Consider the following 17,500-nt stretch of genomic DNA (forward strand, 5'->3'; position numbering starts at 1 on the left):
TGCTCAGACAATATGCCGCACACTGCATCAAATTGGTCTGCATGGCTGTCATCCCAGAAGAAAGCTTCTAAAGATGAGATAAACGAAAGCCTGCAAACAGTTTGCTGAAGACAAGCAGACTAAGGACATGGATTACTGGAACAATGTCCTGAGGTCCGATGAGACCAAGATAAACATATTTGGTTCAGATGGTGTCAAGCGAGTGTGGTGGCAACCAGGTGAGGAGTACAAAGACAAGTGTGTCTTGCCTACAGTCAAGCATGGTGGTGGGAGTGTCATGGTCTGGGCCTGCATGAGTGCTGCCGGCACTGTGGAGCTACAGTTCATTGAGGGAACCATAAATGCCAACATGTACTGTGACATACTGAAGCAGAGCATGATCCCCTCCCTTTGGAGACCGCAGGGCAGTATTCCAATATAACGACCCCAAACACACCTCCAAGATGACCACTGTCTTGCTAAAGAAGCTGAGGGTAAAGGTGATGGACTGGCCAAGCATGTCTCCAGACCTTAATCCTATTGAGCATCTGTGGGGCATCCTCAAACAGAAGGTAGGCGAGCGCAAGGTCTCTAACATCCATCAGGTCCATGATGTCGTCATGGAGGAGTGGAAGAGGACTCCAGTGGCAATCTGTGAAGCTCTGGTGAACTCCATGCCCAAGAGGGTTAAGGCAGTGCTGATAAATAATGGTGGCCACACAAAATATTGACACTTTGGGCCCAATTTGGACATTTCCACTTAGGGGTGTACTTTTGTTGCCAACGGTTTAGTGGCTGTGTGTTATTTTGAGGGGACATCAATTGTACACTGTTATACAGGCTGTACACTCACTACTTTACATTGTGTAATTTCTTCAGTGTTGTCACATTAAAAGATATAACATATTTACAAAAATGTAAGGGGTGTACTCACTTTTGTGGGATACTGTATATATACACATATACTGTATAACTAAGCACAATTTTATTTGCTCCTTAATTTCATTGATTATTATTGTGATTAGCAATGTCACATGACAGCAGGTAGAGGACATGTAACTGTATGTTTTACAAAACTCTTCGGTTTATCTCACTAAAACGTAGACACAGCTTGGCAGTTAACCTCAATGCCGTTTTTTGCTCCAACAGATTCCACTAATATATAGTACTCATGTATTCACTTTGACATCTTTGCCTCGTGGACAGTAACCCAGAATGCTCTCTGGCAGCAGTGTGTACACCACTCACTGAATTTTTTAACAAACTATTTACACAAACACTAGATTGAAGGAAACCTGTGAAGTTACAGCCCCCAATAATGTGACGCTCAGAAACCTCGCTTTAACGATCACCTGACATCACTCTCACATGCACTTATCCCCAGCCAGTAATGTGGCCCTGCGGCGGTTTGGCGACCCACCAGGAAATCTTCCAGTATCCCTGTAGGCCAATCCCACCCTAAAAAGAGGGTATGGGAGTTGTGGCACTGGCATTTCGGGACTGTGGTGTTTTTTTTAGCGGGACACAGATTGGGACAGTTGGGAGCCACAAGTTTAACAATTCCTACTATTTTCAAAGTAAGCTAGGTTTTCAAAATGCTGCATATGAAATATCTGGTTTAGGCATTTTGCAAACAGAATTAGCTTTTTGGCATTTTTAGTGAGGGTGGGAATAGCACATGTTTTCACACAAAAGCATTCAAAATAATGTTCTTTAATATTCATGATATACTTTGAGTTTAATGTACCTTTTAATAAAGAGTGAATACTTAAAGGACCAGAAAACACAGTAGATTTGCATAATTTACAAATGCAAGATAACAAGACAATGCAATAGCAATTTTAAGTTATGTCTATTTCCACTCCCCCTATACCAGGTGACAGCCATCAGCCAATCACAAATGTATACACGTACCATGTGACAGCCATCAGCCAATCACAAATGCATTTACGTTTATTCTGTGAATTTTTGCACATGCTCAGTAGGAGCTGGTGACTCAAAGTTTAAATATAAAAAGACTGCACATTTTGTTAATGGAAGTAAATTGGAAAGTTGTTTAAAATTGCATGTCTTGTCTGAATAATGAAAGTTTAATTTTGACTTGAGTGGAAGTCAGACCTCTGGCCGTGCAGCCCCTCTGCTAGTCACCATCCCACTTTAGTTAAGAGCCCTGGCCGTGCAGCTCCTCTGCTAGCCACATACCCACTTCAGATCAGACCCATGGCCGTGCAGCCCTTCTCCTAGACATGTACCCACTTCAGATCAGAGCCCTGACCGTGCAACCCCTCTCCTAGCCATGTACCCACTTCCGATCAGAGCCCTGACCGTGCAGCCCCTCTGCTAGCCACATACTTCAGATCAGACCCCTGGCTGTGCAGCCCCTCTGCTAGCCACGTACCCACTCCAGATCAGACCCCTGGCTGTGCAGCCCCTCTGCTAGCCACGTACCCACTTCAGATCAGAGCCCTGACCGTGCAGCCCCTCTGCTAGCCACATACCTACTTCAGATCAGACCCCTGGCTGTGCAGCCCCTCTGCTAGCCACATACCTACTTCAGATCAGACCCCTGGCTGTGCAGCCCCTCTGCTAGCCACGTACCTACTTCAGATCAGACCCCTGGCTGTGCAGCCCCTCTGCTAGCCACGTACCTACTTCAGATCAGACCCCTGGCTGTGCAGCCCCTCTGCTAGCCACGTACCCACTTCAGATCAAACCCTTAGCTGTGCAGCCCCTCTGCTAGCCACGTACCTACTTTAGATCAGACCCCTAGCTGTGCAGTTCCTCTGCTAGCCACGTACCTACTTTAGATCAGACCCCTGGCTGTGCAGCCCCTCTGCTAGCCACATACCTACTTCAGATCAGACCCCTGGCTGTGCAGCCCCTCTGCTAGCCACATACCTACATCAGATCAGACCCCTGGCTGTGCAGCCCCTCTGCTAGCCACGTACCTACTTCAGATCAGACCCCTGGCTGTGCAGCCCCTCTGCTAGCCACGTACCTACTTCAGATCAGACCCCTGGCTGTGCAGCCCCTCTGCTAGCCACGTACCCACTTCAGATCAAACCCTTAGCTGTGCAGCCCCTCTGCTAGCCACGTACCTACTTTAGATCAGACCCCTAGCTGTGCAGTTCCTCTGCTAGCCACGTACCTACTTTAGATCAGACCCTTGGCTGTGCAGCCCCTCTGCTAGCCACATACCCACTTCAGATCAAACCCTTGGCTGTGCAGCACCTCTGCTAGCCACATACCCACTTCAGATCAAACCCTTGGCTGTGCAGCCCCTCTGCTAGCCACGTACCCAATTCAGATCAAACCCTTGGCTGTGCAGCCCCTCTGCTAGCCACGTACCCACTTCAGATCAGACCCCTGGCTGTGCAGCCCCTCTGCTAGCCACGTACCCACTTCAGATCAGACCCCTGGCTGTGCAGCCCCTCTGCTAGCCACGTACCTACTTTAGATCAGACCCCTGGCTGTGCAGCCCCTCTGCTAGCTACGTACCTACTTTAGATCAGACCCCTGGCTGTGCAGCCCCTCTGCTAGCCACGTACGTACTTTAGATCAGACCCCTGGCTGTGCAGCCCCTCTGCTAGTCACGTACCTACTTTAGATCAGACCCCTGGCTGTGCAGCCCCTCTGCTAACCAAGTACTCACTTCAGATCAGACCCCTGGCTGTGCAGCCCCTCTGCTAGCCAAGTACTCACTTCAGATCAGACCCCTGGCTGTGCAGCCCCTCTGCTAGCCACGTACCCACTTCAGATCAGACCCCTGGCTGTGCAGCCCCTCTGCTAGCCATGTACCTACTTTAGATCAGACCCCTGGCTGTGCAGCCCCTCTGCTACCCACGTACCCACTTCAGATCAGACCCCTGGCTGTGCAGCCCCTCTGCTAGCCATGTACCTACTTTAGATCAGACCCCTGGCCGTGCAGCCCCTCTGCTAGCCATGTACCCACTTCAGATCAGACCCCTGGCTGTGCATCTGAACTTAGACCCCTGCCCTGAAGTCAAGATTCGGAAGAATCTGCTTGCCGCTAACATTTTGAGATCAATGGATCTTTATTATCTCTGATTTGGGATTTTTTCACTGATTTGGGACAGTATCATTCTTTGATATAGTTAAAGGGACAGTTTACTCAAAAAAATTCTCCCCTTTAATGCGTGCCCAATGATCCAATTTACCCCTGGATTGTATTAAATTGTTTACAAGTATTTCCATTACCCTTATATTGACATTTGAAATAGTTAATTTAGCCTGTGGTATCCCCACCCATCCTGAAAGTTTTTGGCCTCAAGGCCAAGCTGTGTTAACACAGCCAGTAGAAGAAATTACATTCCCAGTGGGTTATAGAAGAGATAAGGTAAATAAAATGTTAATTTTCCATTGTTCTCTCCAAGTATTGGTGATTGTTTTAAGGACAGATATAAGATAAAGAAGCAGGTATATGTGCACAATGTGATACAGTAATGAGATCTGATTATACCTACAAGCTCAACCCATTTTATTAGGTTGTGGCTTCAAAACACAAAATCAGCTAATTCATATACACAAATAAGCCTTAAAAAGCAAATCTCATACATTTTATACTCTGCAGCTGGTAAAAAAAGGAATTGGAAACACATTAAGATAAAAACAATTTTATAGTATACTGTCACTTTAAGTTGTCTATCACTTTTATATGTTTGTGTATTAACTTTTATATCTTACTCACATTTTTTGCAAACACTTAGCACCGCAGTATACTGTATGTTATCAGACATTTAAAGGGTGATTGTTTTATCACATTACCGACCCTATACTGTAACAATTTTGTTATTTAACTCACCTTATTTGCTATCTCTTAGCACTGTAGCTTATTGTATGATCATAGCAATTTGAAGGGTTGTTGTATCATGACAATATAATACTCTTTATTTATCAATGGTATTAGGGATTTTGGCGTATCCAGCTTATATATTGCACACATATATATATATTTACTCTGCTGTATAATGTCAGATGCACTCCATTTACACAACAGATCTATGTGTATTGTATCTGGGTGCCGTAAAGCTTTAAAGGGATAGAAAGGTCAAGAGACACTAGGACACTAGCATTTATTGCCAGGACTGGGTTTGTGATGAATTTAAAGGGACATGAAAGCCAATTTTTATCTTTCGTGATTTAGAAAGAGCATGTCATTTTAAACAACTTTCTAATTTACTTCTATTATCTAATTTGCTTCATTCTCTTGATATCACTTGCTGAAAAGCATATCTAGATATGCTCAGTAGCTGCTGATTGGTTGCTGCACCTAGAGGCCTTGTGTGATTGGCTCACATATGTGCATTGCTATTTCTTCAACAAAGGATATCTAAAGAATTGAGCAAATTAGATAATATAAGTAAATTGGAATGTTGTTTAAAATTGTATTCTCTATCTGAATAATGAAAGAATACATTTGGGGTTAATGTCTCTTTAATGTTCCCACATGGTATGCAGCGAGGCAGGCAGTACTTGATGAGAAGAACCAGGTTTTAGTTAGCATCAGGGGTTCACGGAAATTAATGAGCTTGTTGCAGAGCAGGCGAGATCCATAGTGCACAAGCAGAATGTTTACCTTTGATAGACAAGGGGCTGATTTTAGGTTCTCTGTGTTTCTGTGAATTATAAGGTTAGGGTGTAGGAATGTGAGAGCGTCCAGCATTAAGGGTGATGTCTCCTGCTGCTCTGAGTAGCAAAATAAAGTGAGAGGAGATGGGGAGATGATGTGATGGGTGAAATGTTTTTCTGAACTGGTGCAGGGTGGTGATAGTCATATAAGAAATATGAGCAGTTAATAATAACTGAACAGGTGGCAGGAGCGAAAGGCACCTAGAATACTACGTGTGAAAATGTAATAAAATAGCTTGTAAGTAGGCATGAGGTAAGTAGGCATCATTAAAAGCAACACAAGAACTCGCGTTAACAGAACAGATCTTACAAATCATGATATAAAAGGGAACACGTTTGTTTATTAAAGTGACATTAAACTCAATATTTAATTGCCTACAAATCAATTAATCAGAATAAAATCACTTTGCAATTTACATTCAAGGCTTAATATTTTTTGTTGCATGTCCCCTGAAAGGAAAATACTAAAGTATGCTGCAGATTGCCTAACCTTGATACATACTTCACAGTGTAGTAACTAATTTACAGCTACACCTAATTAGCTATAATGAAGGGAGATAAGATTAACACTCTAACCAGGTTTTCAAATGGTTTATGACTGATTTACATGACTGATGGTTTTAAGATTTTGTTTTGTATACAGATTTTTTTTTTTCTCTAATTAATTAACTACAGTAGCACTCAGGGGTTAATATTGCTGTTATGTTCCTTCCTTTGCCTGCAGCTTTTTTTTTAAAGTTGCTGCTTTAATCCATTACAGGCCCTGATTGGTGAAGCTCTGCATCTTTAGACGATGCACCGCCATCTTGGAACGCAGGAATTCTTCCAAACTGTGACAGATGCAGTGCACATTCTCATAATTATATGATTGTAAAGTTGTGATATAGGAGTCTCTCCTCTATCCTTTAATCTTAATTTATATTGAGTGCCTATGAACCAAAATCATTTATATCTGAACTTTTTAAATCTAGAATGAGTAATGAAACCCATTTAAAATTCCCCTCGGTCTGTTATTCAGATTTCTGTGTAGAGTAACACTATTGGAATGTTCGTCTCTATACCCAGCTACTTTTTTCTTTGCAATCCTGGAAATTTGGAAACTTTTTATTTATTTTTTATTTTTTTTGTACTTGGCCTTTAAACTTTTTTACTTTTTATACCACAATTCTGTTATTTTTTTAACCAGTGTTTCTCTGCTATTCCACTTGTTGCTAAGTTACAATGAGCCATAAGCAGTAAAGAATGTGAGTATTTATACAACTCGGAAAATCATCTGTTCATTCCCATGGAAAGCAATTTCATTTTTTATCTTTAAAATGTTGTTTTTATTTCTTATGATTAAAACAGCAATTCTTGAAAATATTGGCAGCTAAAAAAATATTTGGTTGTAGCTTAAAGTAATACTGTTTTTTTTTTTGTAATACTTTTTTTCTTCTATGTTTTTGCTAAATGGAACATTGAAAAAATAGTATAGAAAAAGTAGAATATTGTTAATGTTAAAAAAAAAAAAAAAAACAGTTGTGGATTCGGACGAGTGATCAATAAAATAAGCTTTAGTAACTGTTAAATTGTTTGAGATTGTAATATATTTATGGTTTTCGTAAAAATGTTTATATTTACTTTTATTATTTATTTTGATGCATTTTACGGATATTTAAAGGGACAGTCTAGTCAAAATTAAAATTTCATGGTTCAGATAGGGCACACAATTTTAAAACACTTTCCAATTTACTTTTATCATCAAATTTTCTTTGTTCTCTTGGTATTCTTAGTTGAAAGCTAAACCTAGGTAGGTTCATATGCTTGTTTCTAAACCCTTGAAGGCCACTTCTTATATGAATGCATTTGACAATTTCTAACAGCTAGAGGGCATTAGTTAACGTATGCCATATAAATATCATTGTGCTCACGCCCGTGGAGTTACCGGGAGTCAGCACTGATTGGCTAAAATGCATGTGTCAAAATAACTGAAATAAGGGGCAGTCTGCAGAGGCTTAGCTACAAGGTAAGAACAGAGGTAAAAAGTGTGTTAATATAACAGTGTTGGTTATGCAAAACTGGGGAATGGGTAATAAAGGGATTATCTAACTTTTTAACCAATAACCATTCTGGAGTTGACTGTCCCTTTAAATCTGAAATTTTTGGGTTGTCCAATTTTGAGAATTGGAAGTGTACAATGCAGACCTCAAAAACGTAATCTTGCTACATATCTGCCCTTAATTAACCTCAGCGGAGGTGATAAGATATTGCAAAGTGTAACCAGAAAAATGACAGTGTCATACATACTCCACTAACAAGTCTAAAGTTTGGCCTTTGCAAAAACAGTTGTAGCAAACAAGTTATTTAGAAGGCATTCACAATATACTGGTATGTTAATTTTTCCAAGACAACACTGTGATTATTATGTCCCTATCACAAATAAAATATGTCTAAATACTAAATAAATATTTTAAAAGCATTTACAGCTGTCTTGTTTAAGCAAAATTTGCATTGTTTTATAGTCTGTAGACACCCCATACACATGAAAATCTTCTTGAGTTTTGTGTTCTCATCTCTATTAATGTGGCCAATTTGGGACTGATATAAAGGAGTTCCTGCACATATCAACCAATCACTGTGCAGCATGTACAGAATGCAGCCCAGCTTCTCCAGTCGGAGTGGAAAAAACACAATTTTCATATTTAAATCTAAAAAAGTTATAGTAGGCAAATTAAATCATGAAAGTACATTACAATTTTTTTTTACCATTCATAAGGAGCAAATCTGGAGATGACAGCTTGTCTCTGTCATTGGATTAACAAACTATTTATTTTATTTGATTATTAATTTTTTTATTTGGAATCAGCAGAAAAGATAAAAACACAGCAAATTGGGTACAGATCTTTGGCAAGATTATGCTTGTGAAGCCTTCATGTGCTCTTTCAATTTTAAGAACTGGAAAATCCAGTTTTCTGACGTGGCGGTGAAAAGAAATAATGAAAGTGTAATTAATCGTTACATTTTCTTTGTTTACGATTTCCTTAAGGTGTAGGTAAATACGGAAACTAGCTGCTGCCTTGCTTGCTCGGTATACACTCTGCTGGTTTTATTTGTATTTTGTAAACTCGGCTTCATTGAATCAATAATTGAGTGATGCCTGGTTTATATTGAGGAGTAGGCAACGCTCTTTTACAGAGGGGCACTATTATTGGGTGAGAGACACAAACTTTTAAATATGCCTTTCGGATTGTTCTACATATTTCTTTATATAAAAACCCATGTCTTACACCTAAAAAGAATACTTAGATGGCTGCAAAATTCTAAAACTGTTTATAAGCCACTAAGAATTAGAGGCCCACACATGTTATATAATTAGGCTAAACCCACAAAATTTTCTTTCCTGATTCATATAGAGAAACCGTTTTAAACAACTTTCTAATTGACGTCTAGTATCTAATTTGCTTCATTCTCTTTGTATCCTTTGTTGAAGAAACAACACTGCATGTGGGCGAGGCAAAGATATGAATCATACTGTATATATGCGCCTGTACCTACATAGATATACCAAGAGAACAAAACAATTTAGATTATAGAAGTAAGTTGAAAATCTCCATGCTTTATTTGAATCATGAAAGAAAAAAAATTGTGTTTCATGTCTCTAACTTAGCTGACAGATAGGACTGTAAATGTGTTGCCGCAGGACTTGACAAATACCGGGTGCTGTGGTGTCTGCAAAAAGGACCATAGTGACTAGTAAAAACTCTTACATACTGTTGTACCTAGGTAGACTGTGTGAATGTGATAATGGCCACTGTGTGGGGACTATCATAGCGTGGCATCGGGCAGTATGTGGGACTATGTTGCACCTTGTAAAGTTAATAGGGTTGTCTGATATTGCACATGAGGCTAAAGATGAACAAAGAACTGGCTGTGAGTGTTCTAAATGTCCAGATAAATTAGGGAGATCGCATCTGTGTATCACTTCTCATCAGCACCCTATTGTAAGACATAGGGAAGCAGCCAAGGGACATTGAGCTGCCTGTATGTGTGTGGTTTTAGGCTAGTTTATTTATGCAGCGTATTTATTGGACCTCTGGCATACGACATACAGAGAACTGAACTACTGAAAAACCAAGTGGTATCCTGTGAAAGAGCAGCTAGCTTAAACTTCCATGAGAGGGCATCAGGGTGGAGCTGGTGTGAAAGGGCCCATAAGTGGTTGATGCTGTACATAACTGATGTAAAGAGCTGATTGGTGCTGTATAAGACACAATTCCCCAAGCTGATGTAGTGAGACTCTTCAGGGTTGTATTAGCCTCTCTGCTGTAACTGGTGTGATTAGCTCTAGGTGAGTGGCTCCTGTGAGAGTTTGGCAGCTGGGTAATTGGTGCGAAATGAGGCAATGGCACACCCCAACCTAATACTGTAAAGCGTTTTGAGGGTTGTATTAGTCTGTCGGCCTTTAACAAAGTTATTAAAGCTTTATTGGAAGAATGTTTAGCAATCTCTCAGTATCATCTCCCGCCTAACCAATACATCTACCTGTATGGCTTTCTGACATCATTTCTGCTAGACAATTCTGAGTTTATATGTATTTTCTTTCCTCCTTAGATATGCCATAGCAGACAACTCGTATCGATCTCTCCGAACAGAAAGGAAAGATCAGTGTATTCTTATATCTGGTGAGAGTGGGGCTGGAAAGACCGAAGCCAGTAAGAAAATCCTTCAGTACTATGCAGTAACATGTCCTGCCAGTGATCAGGTGGAAACTGTGAAAGATCGACTCCTGCAGTCCAATCCAGTTTTGGAGGTAAGCGGACATTGCTTCAGTGGGAGTTTTTTTTTTTTTAAATAACAATCTTGTCATACAGAAGTACTTATGTGATTAAACTATAGATTAACTCATTCACGTATACGGTTAAAGTTTTTAATCCATTTTAAAATCAGTATATGTGTCTCTTAATGGAAATGTGGAACTTAAACTTTTTTATTTAAAGGGACAGTTTGCTCCAGAATTGTTATTGTTTAAAAAGATAGATAATCCCTTTATTACTTATTCCCCAGGTTTGCATATCCAACACGGTTATATTAATATACCTTTTACCTCTGTGAGTACCTTGTATCTAAGCCTCTGCAGACTGCACCCTTATTTCAGTTCTTTTGACACTTGCATTTTAGCCAATCAGTGCTGACTCCTAGGTAAATCCATGGTGAGTGAGCACAATTTTATCTATAAAGCGCTGTCTAGCTGTTAAAAGCTATCCAAATGCACAGAGATAAGAGACAACCTTCAGGGGCTTAGAAGGTAGCATATGAGCCATTCTAGGTTTAGCTTTCCACAAATAATACCAAGAGAACAAAGCACATTTGATGATAAAAGTAAATTGGAAAGTTGCTTAAAATTGCCTGCCTTATCTGAATCATGAAAGTTTTCTTTTTTAATTTTGACTAGACTGTCACTTTAAGTTGTGGGTGAGGTAGTGCAATCATATTTCTAGTTCAGCTTTTAAGCCCTCCATCCTTACCATCCATATAGGAGATTAACATTACCTGGACCCTTACACAAGGGGCTTATCTTCCGATCCACTCAAAGGTGATGTTGTGAGTAATATGGACTCAATCATTTGTGCTTAAAAACTTTTGTGAAATGTTAAAAACATTCACGTGTTTGCCTAAATTAGTGAATAACATCAATGAAAGTCGTACTGAAAATGTAAACTTCTAAAAAAATAATTGTTGTTTTCATAACATTTAAAAATATACATTAGTTTAAAAGCATGAACAACGTGTGTAAATGTATTTATTTTTGGCGTGTGTAATGAATTAAAACTTTGTAATTTTAGAGGTGTTAGCAAAGGTAATGTATGTTTAAAGGGACATAAACATTTTATATTGCAATCTAAAGGTGTTTTAAGTATGCATAGTAAAACAGATTTGCAATATACTTTTGTAACGTATCAACACTTTTCCTCTTATTTAACTATAAATATATTGTGTGTTACTCATTCTGATAATTGAAAGTGCACCCTGAAGACTTTACAACCCTTAAGATATCCTTTACCTATGGAAACTACATTTCTTTCGTAAGATGAGGAGAGTACATAGGTGTCCATAACATTTGGGAAATACTTCCCACCACCACGTGGAGATCAAGAACACTCACAAGCTTTAAATCCTTCCTATCTCCACTCCCTCTCCCTAATTTTATTATTGGGAGCTCACATCCTGTCTTGGTGTCAGGGTTTTTTCCCTGCCTTGTTTGCCATGTGCTGCTGGCAGCCATTTTACTCACCTCTCTTGCTGACTCTGGTGCATACTGTGTGATGCTGCTCATTTCCTGCACTTCCTTTTATGGCCAGACTGGTGTACATCATCCGTGTGAGACAGGATGCAGTCTCAGAATTGTGATGTCATCACTTATTATTTTAAAGGGCCTCTGTTCAGTATGCTTTGCCCTTGCGTTATCTCAGACCTGTTTGTGAGAGCTTCTGTGTATTACCTGGCTGTCTGACGTCCCTCCTGGTTTCTGATCCCTGGCTTGTTCCTGACTCTGCTGTTCTCCTTGTTCCTGATTCCGGCTCGTCTGACTACTAGCTTTGGCTCCTGACTTGGCTCGTCTGACTACCAGCTCTGGTTTTGATTCCTGGCTTGTTATTTGACTTGTGGACTTTTTATTATTTTTTGCTATTAATAAAGGTGTAATTATTTTTGTACTTCTCGTCTCAGTCTGATTCCTGGCACCCTGACATTTGGGCGGAGAAAAACCACTGTACTCTTTTGGCTATTTATGTTCCTGGTGTGAACAACTGGGAAGCAAATTACCTAAGCCGTCAGTTGGTACTTCTAGGAGAATAGTCCCTTCATCAGGACATATTTGATCAATTAGTTTTGAGATGGACTCTTCCAGAAATAGACCTTATGGCGTCCAAGCTGAACCGCAAACTTCCGGTTATTGCGCAAGGTTAAGAGATCCAAAAAGCTCAAATGATAGATGCTCTAGTCTGTCCATAGAACTTTCAGCTGGCCTATTTATTTCCCAGTTTTGTTCTTCTTCCAAGAGTGATTGCAAAATCATGACCCTATAGAATTTTGAATGCGGATCTCATCCAGGTGTCCTCCCCTCTTTGGTCTCTTCCTCTCAGGGAAGATCTGCTGTCTCAAGGTCCCTTATATCATCAGGATCTCTGAATTTGAAGGCATGGAGGTTGAACAACTAGTCCTCAAGAGTAGAGGTTTCTCAGATTCTGTGATCTCCATACTTCTGCAAGCCAGTAAACCAGTCACACAGAAGATTTACCATAACGTTTGGAAAATGTATTTTCTTTGGTGGTGTTCTAGAGGTTTTTTCTTGGAAATCATTTAAAATTTCGAGAATTCTTTAGTTTCTCCAGGATGGTTGGGAGAAAGGTTTACCGACTAGTTCTTTAACTGGTCAGATATCAACCTTTTCTCTTTTGTTTCATGAAAAGTTGGCTAAGTTGCCTGATGATCAAACTTTTGTACAAGCCTTGGTGAGAATTCGCCCAGTTATTATCCTATACATAATTTGGACCTAAGTTTGTTGTCTTAAAAGGTTATTTTTCTTCTAGTCATCTCTTCCGCTAGACGAGTTTCTGAACTATCCGCCTTTTCTTCTGATAGTCCCTTTTTGTTTTTTTCATCAAGATTAAAGCAGTTCTTCCGAAGGTTGGATCTTCTGAGAACATTTAACCAGGAAATTGTTGTTCCATCTTTGTGCTCAAATCCTTCTTATTCTAATGAACGCCTATAACACAGTGGATGTTGTTAGAGCCTTAATATTTTTTATTTTTGGGCTACTACAGTTTTTAGACGGACCTCTAGATTGTTTGTCCACTTTTCAGGTAACAGGAAGAGTCAAAAGGCTATGGCAGTGACTTTAGCATCATGGCTGAAGCAGACAATAAATACATTTTTTTTTTTTTTTTTTTTTACTTGACTGTTCGGAAAACCGCTTCCAAAAAGAGTTACTGCACATTCTTCTAGATCTGTATATACCTCTTGGGCCGTTAAGAATGAGGCTTTCTTGTTACAGATTTGCAAAGCGGCAACTTGGTTTCCTCTTCATACCTTTCACTATATTTTAATGTTTTGATGTTTATTCTTCTTCAGGAGTGGCTTTTGGCAGGAAAGTCCATCAGACCACAGTGTCAGGCAAATAGCAACTGCCCTTTTTTTGTCCTATTCATCGTTAACATGCACTCTCAGCTTGGAGTATTTTATTCCACATGTTACACGTATGGAGACTCCTAATCTTACAAAAAAAAAAAACAGATTTATACTGTACGATAAATTTATTTATTTCGGGATGAGGAGAGTCCATAGGACCAGCCCTATTTTTTGTTGAATCTTGGCGACTGTTTTTATTTGCACAGCTTACCCCTGCTTTCAGTCTTTCCTAACTTTTTTTTCTACCTCTCTCCTCTACTTGGCTATACGTTAACTGGAGAGGGAGTGGAGGTAGGAGGAGTAAAAGCTCTTGTGAGGGTTCCTGACCTCCACCTAGTGGCGGGAAGTATATCCCACATGTTATGGAGACCTATGGACTCTCCTCATCCCAAAAGAAATTTATCAGTAAGTGAAAAATTCTGTTATATTAAAGTACTTACACACAACTACTGCAGTCATAAGACAAATGGTTGTAAAAGCTTCTCTGAGGTCCCCCTTTGTTTAGAAACAGCAAACATGTATGGCTTTACATTGGTTTTTGGCAATTAGAAGGTCACTAATTGCAGCTGCACAGCACATTTCTGAAATTCACTGCAGTGAAGGGATTAATCGGTTAGTGTGTAAGGTTATTTTTTTCTGACACCTCCCACCCCCTGATCCCTCCCAAAACAGCTCTCTTCCACCACCCACTAGTTACCACCATCTTACTGGCAATTTCCCAGTATGCAGCTAAGGGCTTTTTTTGTTTACAAATAAAAAATAAAAAATTATCTGCTCTCTTACCCCCTTACCCCCCATCCAACTGTTTCCCGCCATGTTTGTTACTGGCCCTTTTAATGGTTTCATAACGTGCTTGTCTGTGTACATTTGGGCCTGTAGGACTGATTGCTCAGTCAGTGCCCTATAAGCATAACTCCCACTGCTTTATTAGTGAACAATAACGCACGTTACAAGCATTAAAAAAAAAAAAATAATAAGACCAAAACTGAAGAGCATCTGTTATACAAAATAGTAAAAAAAAAAAACTATGTACATTCTAAATTTAGATATTTTTAATGCAGCAAAGAAAACTATATTTTGTTTTGTCTGTTTTGTATTTGTTATTTATATACAATTCAAATATGTTCACGGGCTGCTATGCATGACCATTACGCATTGTTGAATTAACTCTTTGGCAGCTCTCTGTGATGTTTCACTGCATTAAATAACTCTCCCCAGCTTGTGAGCATTTTTGTAATAAAAAAAAAATTGTAAGCTTGTGATTTAATACATTCTATTTTGTTTTCAGTCATTTGGAAATGCAAAAACTTTGAGAAATGATAACTCCAGTCGATTTGGAAAATACATGGATGTGCAGTTTGATTACAAGGTTAGTGTTAGGGAAGGCTCATTTCTATTCGCTTAGTAAATACACCTTTTAGCTTAATGGTTATCATTTGAAGCAAATTCAATAAGTCTCATATTTCCATAGAAAACACAGTATGCTCTGTAAATATAAGAAAGATCATCTGTAATAAGTCTGCTTTTAAATTCTAATGGAAAATAATAACATAAAAGTAAAGCTATATGGTTAGAGACATTGAACAGAACTATTAATACCAAATCCACAATAGCCTCATGGATTCTGGCTCTTCAAATGATCAAAAGAAATGGCTATGGAACAGCATTGTTATATAATGAAAAAGAGGAAAAAAAGGAAAACTTCTGTATTAAGATATATTTATATGTACAGCACTGTGTGATAAGTCTCTGTTCTAAAGCCCCCAAACAGTTCCTTCATGATTTTACTCAACAGTTTGTTCACATTTTTTTTAATTTGATTACTTTATAAAAAAAATTAACGAATATCCAAGGTCAGAAATGTTTACTTTTATTGTTGAAAACGTCTTCATACTTTTATCTTGGGGGTTAAAGAAATGGTTATCTAACCTTCAGGATACAATGATGTTAGTGTCTCTCAGTAGGTCATCCTTTGACTCAAAGGTTAGACAAGGTATATTAATATGAGTGATATTGATAAAGATTCTACATATCTGATAGCGTGTGGTATCTTCATTTTAAGGGGGCACCTGTTGGAGGACACATTCTGAACTATCTCCTAGAGAAGTCTCGGGTAGTGCATCAAAATCACGGAGAACGGAACTTCCATATCTTTTACCAGCTACTTGAGGGTGGGGAGGAGGATCTCTTGCGTAGATTGGGTCTGGACAAAAATGCCCAGAACTACCAATACCTAGTGAAGGTAAGTTGTTAATTGTTTTGTCAAGCATGGATATAGTCATCATTAAGGGTCTGTTCTCTAAATCATCTATTCCCTACCAGTGTTTTCTAGAAACCAGGGGTGTCATGGCTTCTGAGGGTCACACTGAATTAGGAGTGAGAATGAGATATTCCCAACTGCTCATGTATTTATGGGAATGAATACTCTACTCTAAATCTTACATGTTAATATAGTCCTTCCAGATATTCCTGTCAATTAACAATTGGAATTTTTTTTTTCCATAGCATTGACTCTTGGGGTTTCATTTTGTGTGACAAGAATGTAAAAAAGTGTCTCCATCTGTGTGCTGTCCACCCAATAAATGTCCATTTTATTTTCTTAATGTTGTGCATATTAAAGTGTAATTCTACAGGATATAAAATAAACTCCTTTGTTTTCTACTCTTTAGGGTAATTGTGCAAGAGTTAGCTCCATTAATGATAAAAATGATTGGAAGACCGTTCGACGAGCTCTGTCAATCATCAACTTCAATGAAGATGATGTGGAGGTTGGCTGCATTTCTTTTTATTATCATTCTTAATATGTGTTCAGTTAAAAAAAATGATTATTTCACTGAAAACAAATCTAACTACCTCTTGTGGCACATCCTCTTTTCTTATTGTTTGATATTATTTTTTTGCTTATTCATTTGCTCTTCATTGTTTATTTTATTTAGGAATTGCTGAGCATTGTTGCTAGTGTGCTGCATTTAGGAAATGTGCAATTTGCTACAGATGAGCAGGGCAGTGCTCAAGTCACTACTGAAAACCAGATTAAATACCTTGCTAGGGTAAGTAATGTTCATCCTAAATAAAAATAATGATTAGTTAAAGGGGCATGAAAGTCCAAAATTAAACATTCATGATTCAATTAGAGCATATGATTTAGTCTTAGTATCCTTTGTTGAATAGCATATGTACATATCTGCCACAGCAGCAAATCCCTGCCGGGAGCTAGCAGGATTCTGATGGCTATACACATTTGTCTCTTGTCATTGGCTCACCATATGTGTTAATCTAGCTCCAAGTAGAGCATTGCTGCTCTGGAGATTACTTTAACTATGCGTTTAACCACTTTTCAAGTATTAAACACATATTACAATGTTTGCCTATAACTAATACTCTAATATATTAGAGCATTTTCTTTTTGTACTTTTTTGTCCTTTTAACCCATTTTATGATTTGCTTTTTGTATACCTGTAAATACACTCTACACAGAGAAAATCTTGTGCTCATCTTCCTTTTTTTAACTTGTAATGTTTAATATCCGTTACCTCTATGCTGGCAAGCTTGTTACATTTTTATGCAACGTTTGTAATCTGTAAATTCTAAATGACATGTTTAATATATTTTTCATTCGCTTGCAATGTCATATTATAAACTGAAGCGTTTATAAATTAATGCCTTCTTAGTAGAAATGCCCAGAATCTTCAGGGTGCCACACCTT

The 17,500-nt window shown here is 38.8% G+C and overlaps 1 protein-coding gene across 5 annotated transcripts in view; it reads left to right on the plus strand.

Moving 5' to 3' along the window:
• The window catches only part of MYO1C (myosin IC), a 567,598-nt gene that overhangs the window by 356,650 nt on the left and 193,448 nt on the right, over positions 1-17,500 (plus strand). For all 5 annotated transcript variants that reach the window (XM_053706236.1, XM_053706241.1, XM_053706239.1 and 2 more), the window contains 5 exons: positions 10,219-10,417; positions 15,083-15,163; positions 15,857-16,036; positions 16,464-16,562; positions 16,731-16,844. In XM_053706236.1, the coding sequence (XP_053562211.1) occupies positions 10,219-10,417; positions 15,083-15,163; positions 15,857-16,036; positions 16,464-16,562; positions 16,731-16,844 (673 nt within the window). The remainder of the gene's footprint in view (positions 1-10,218; positions 10,418-15,082; positions 15,164-15,856; positions 16,037-16,463; positions 16,563-16,730; positions 16,845-17,500) is intronic.

This window comes from Bombina bombina, chromosome 3 (genome assembly GCF_027579735.1).
Source record: "Bombina bombina isolate aBomBom1 chromosome 3, aBomBom1.pri, whole genome shotgun sequence".
Taxonomy (NCBI): Eukaryota; Metazoa; Chordata; class Amphibia; order Anura; family Bombinatoridae; genus Bombina; species Bombina bombina.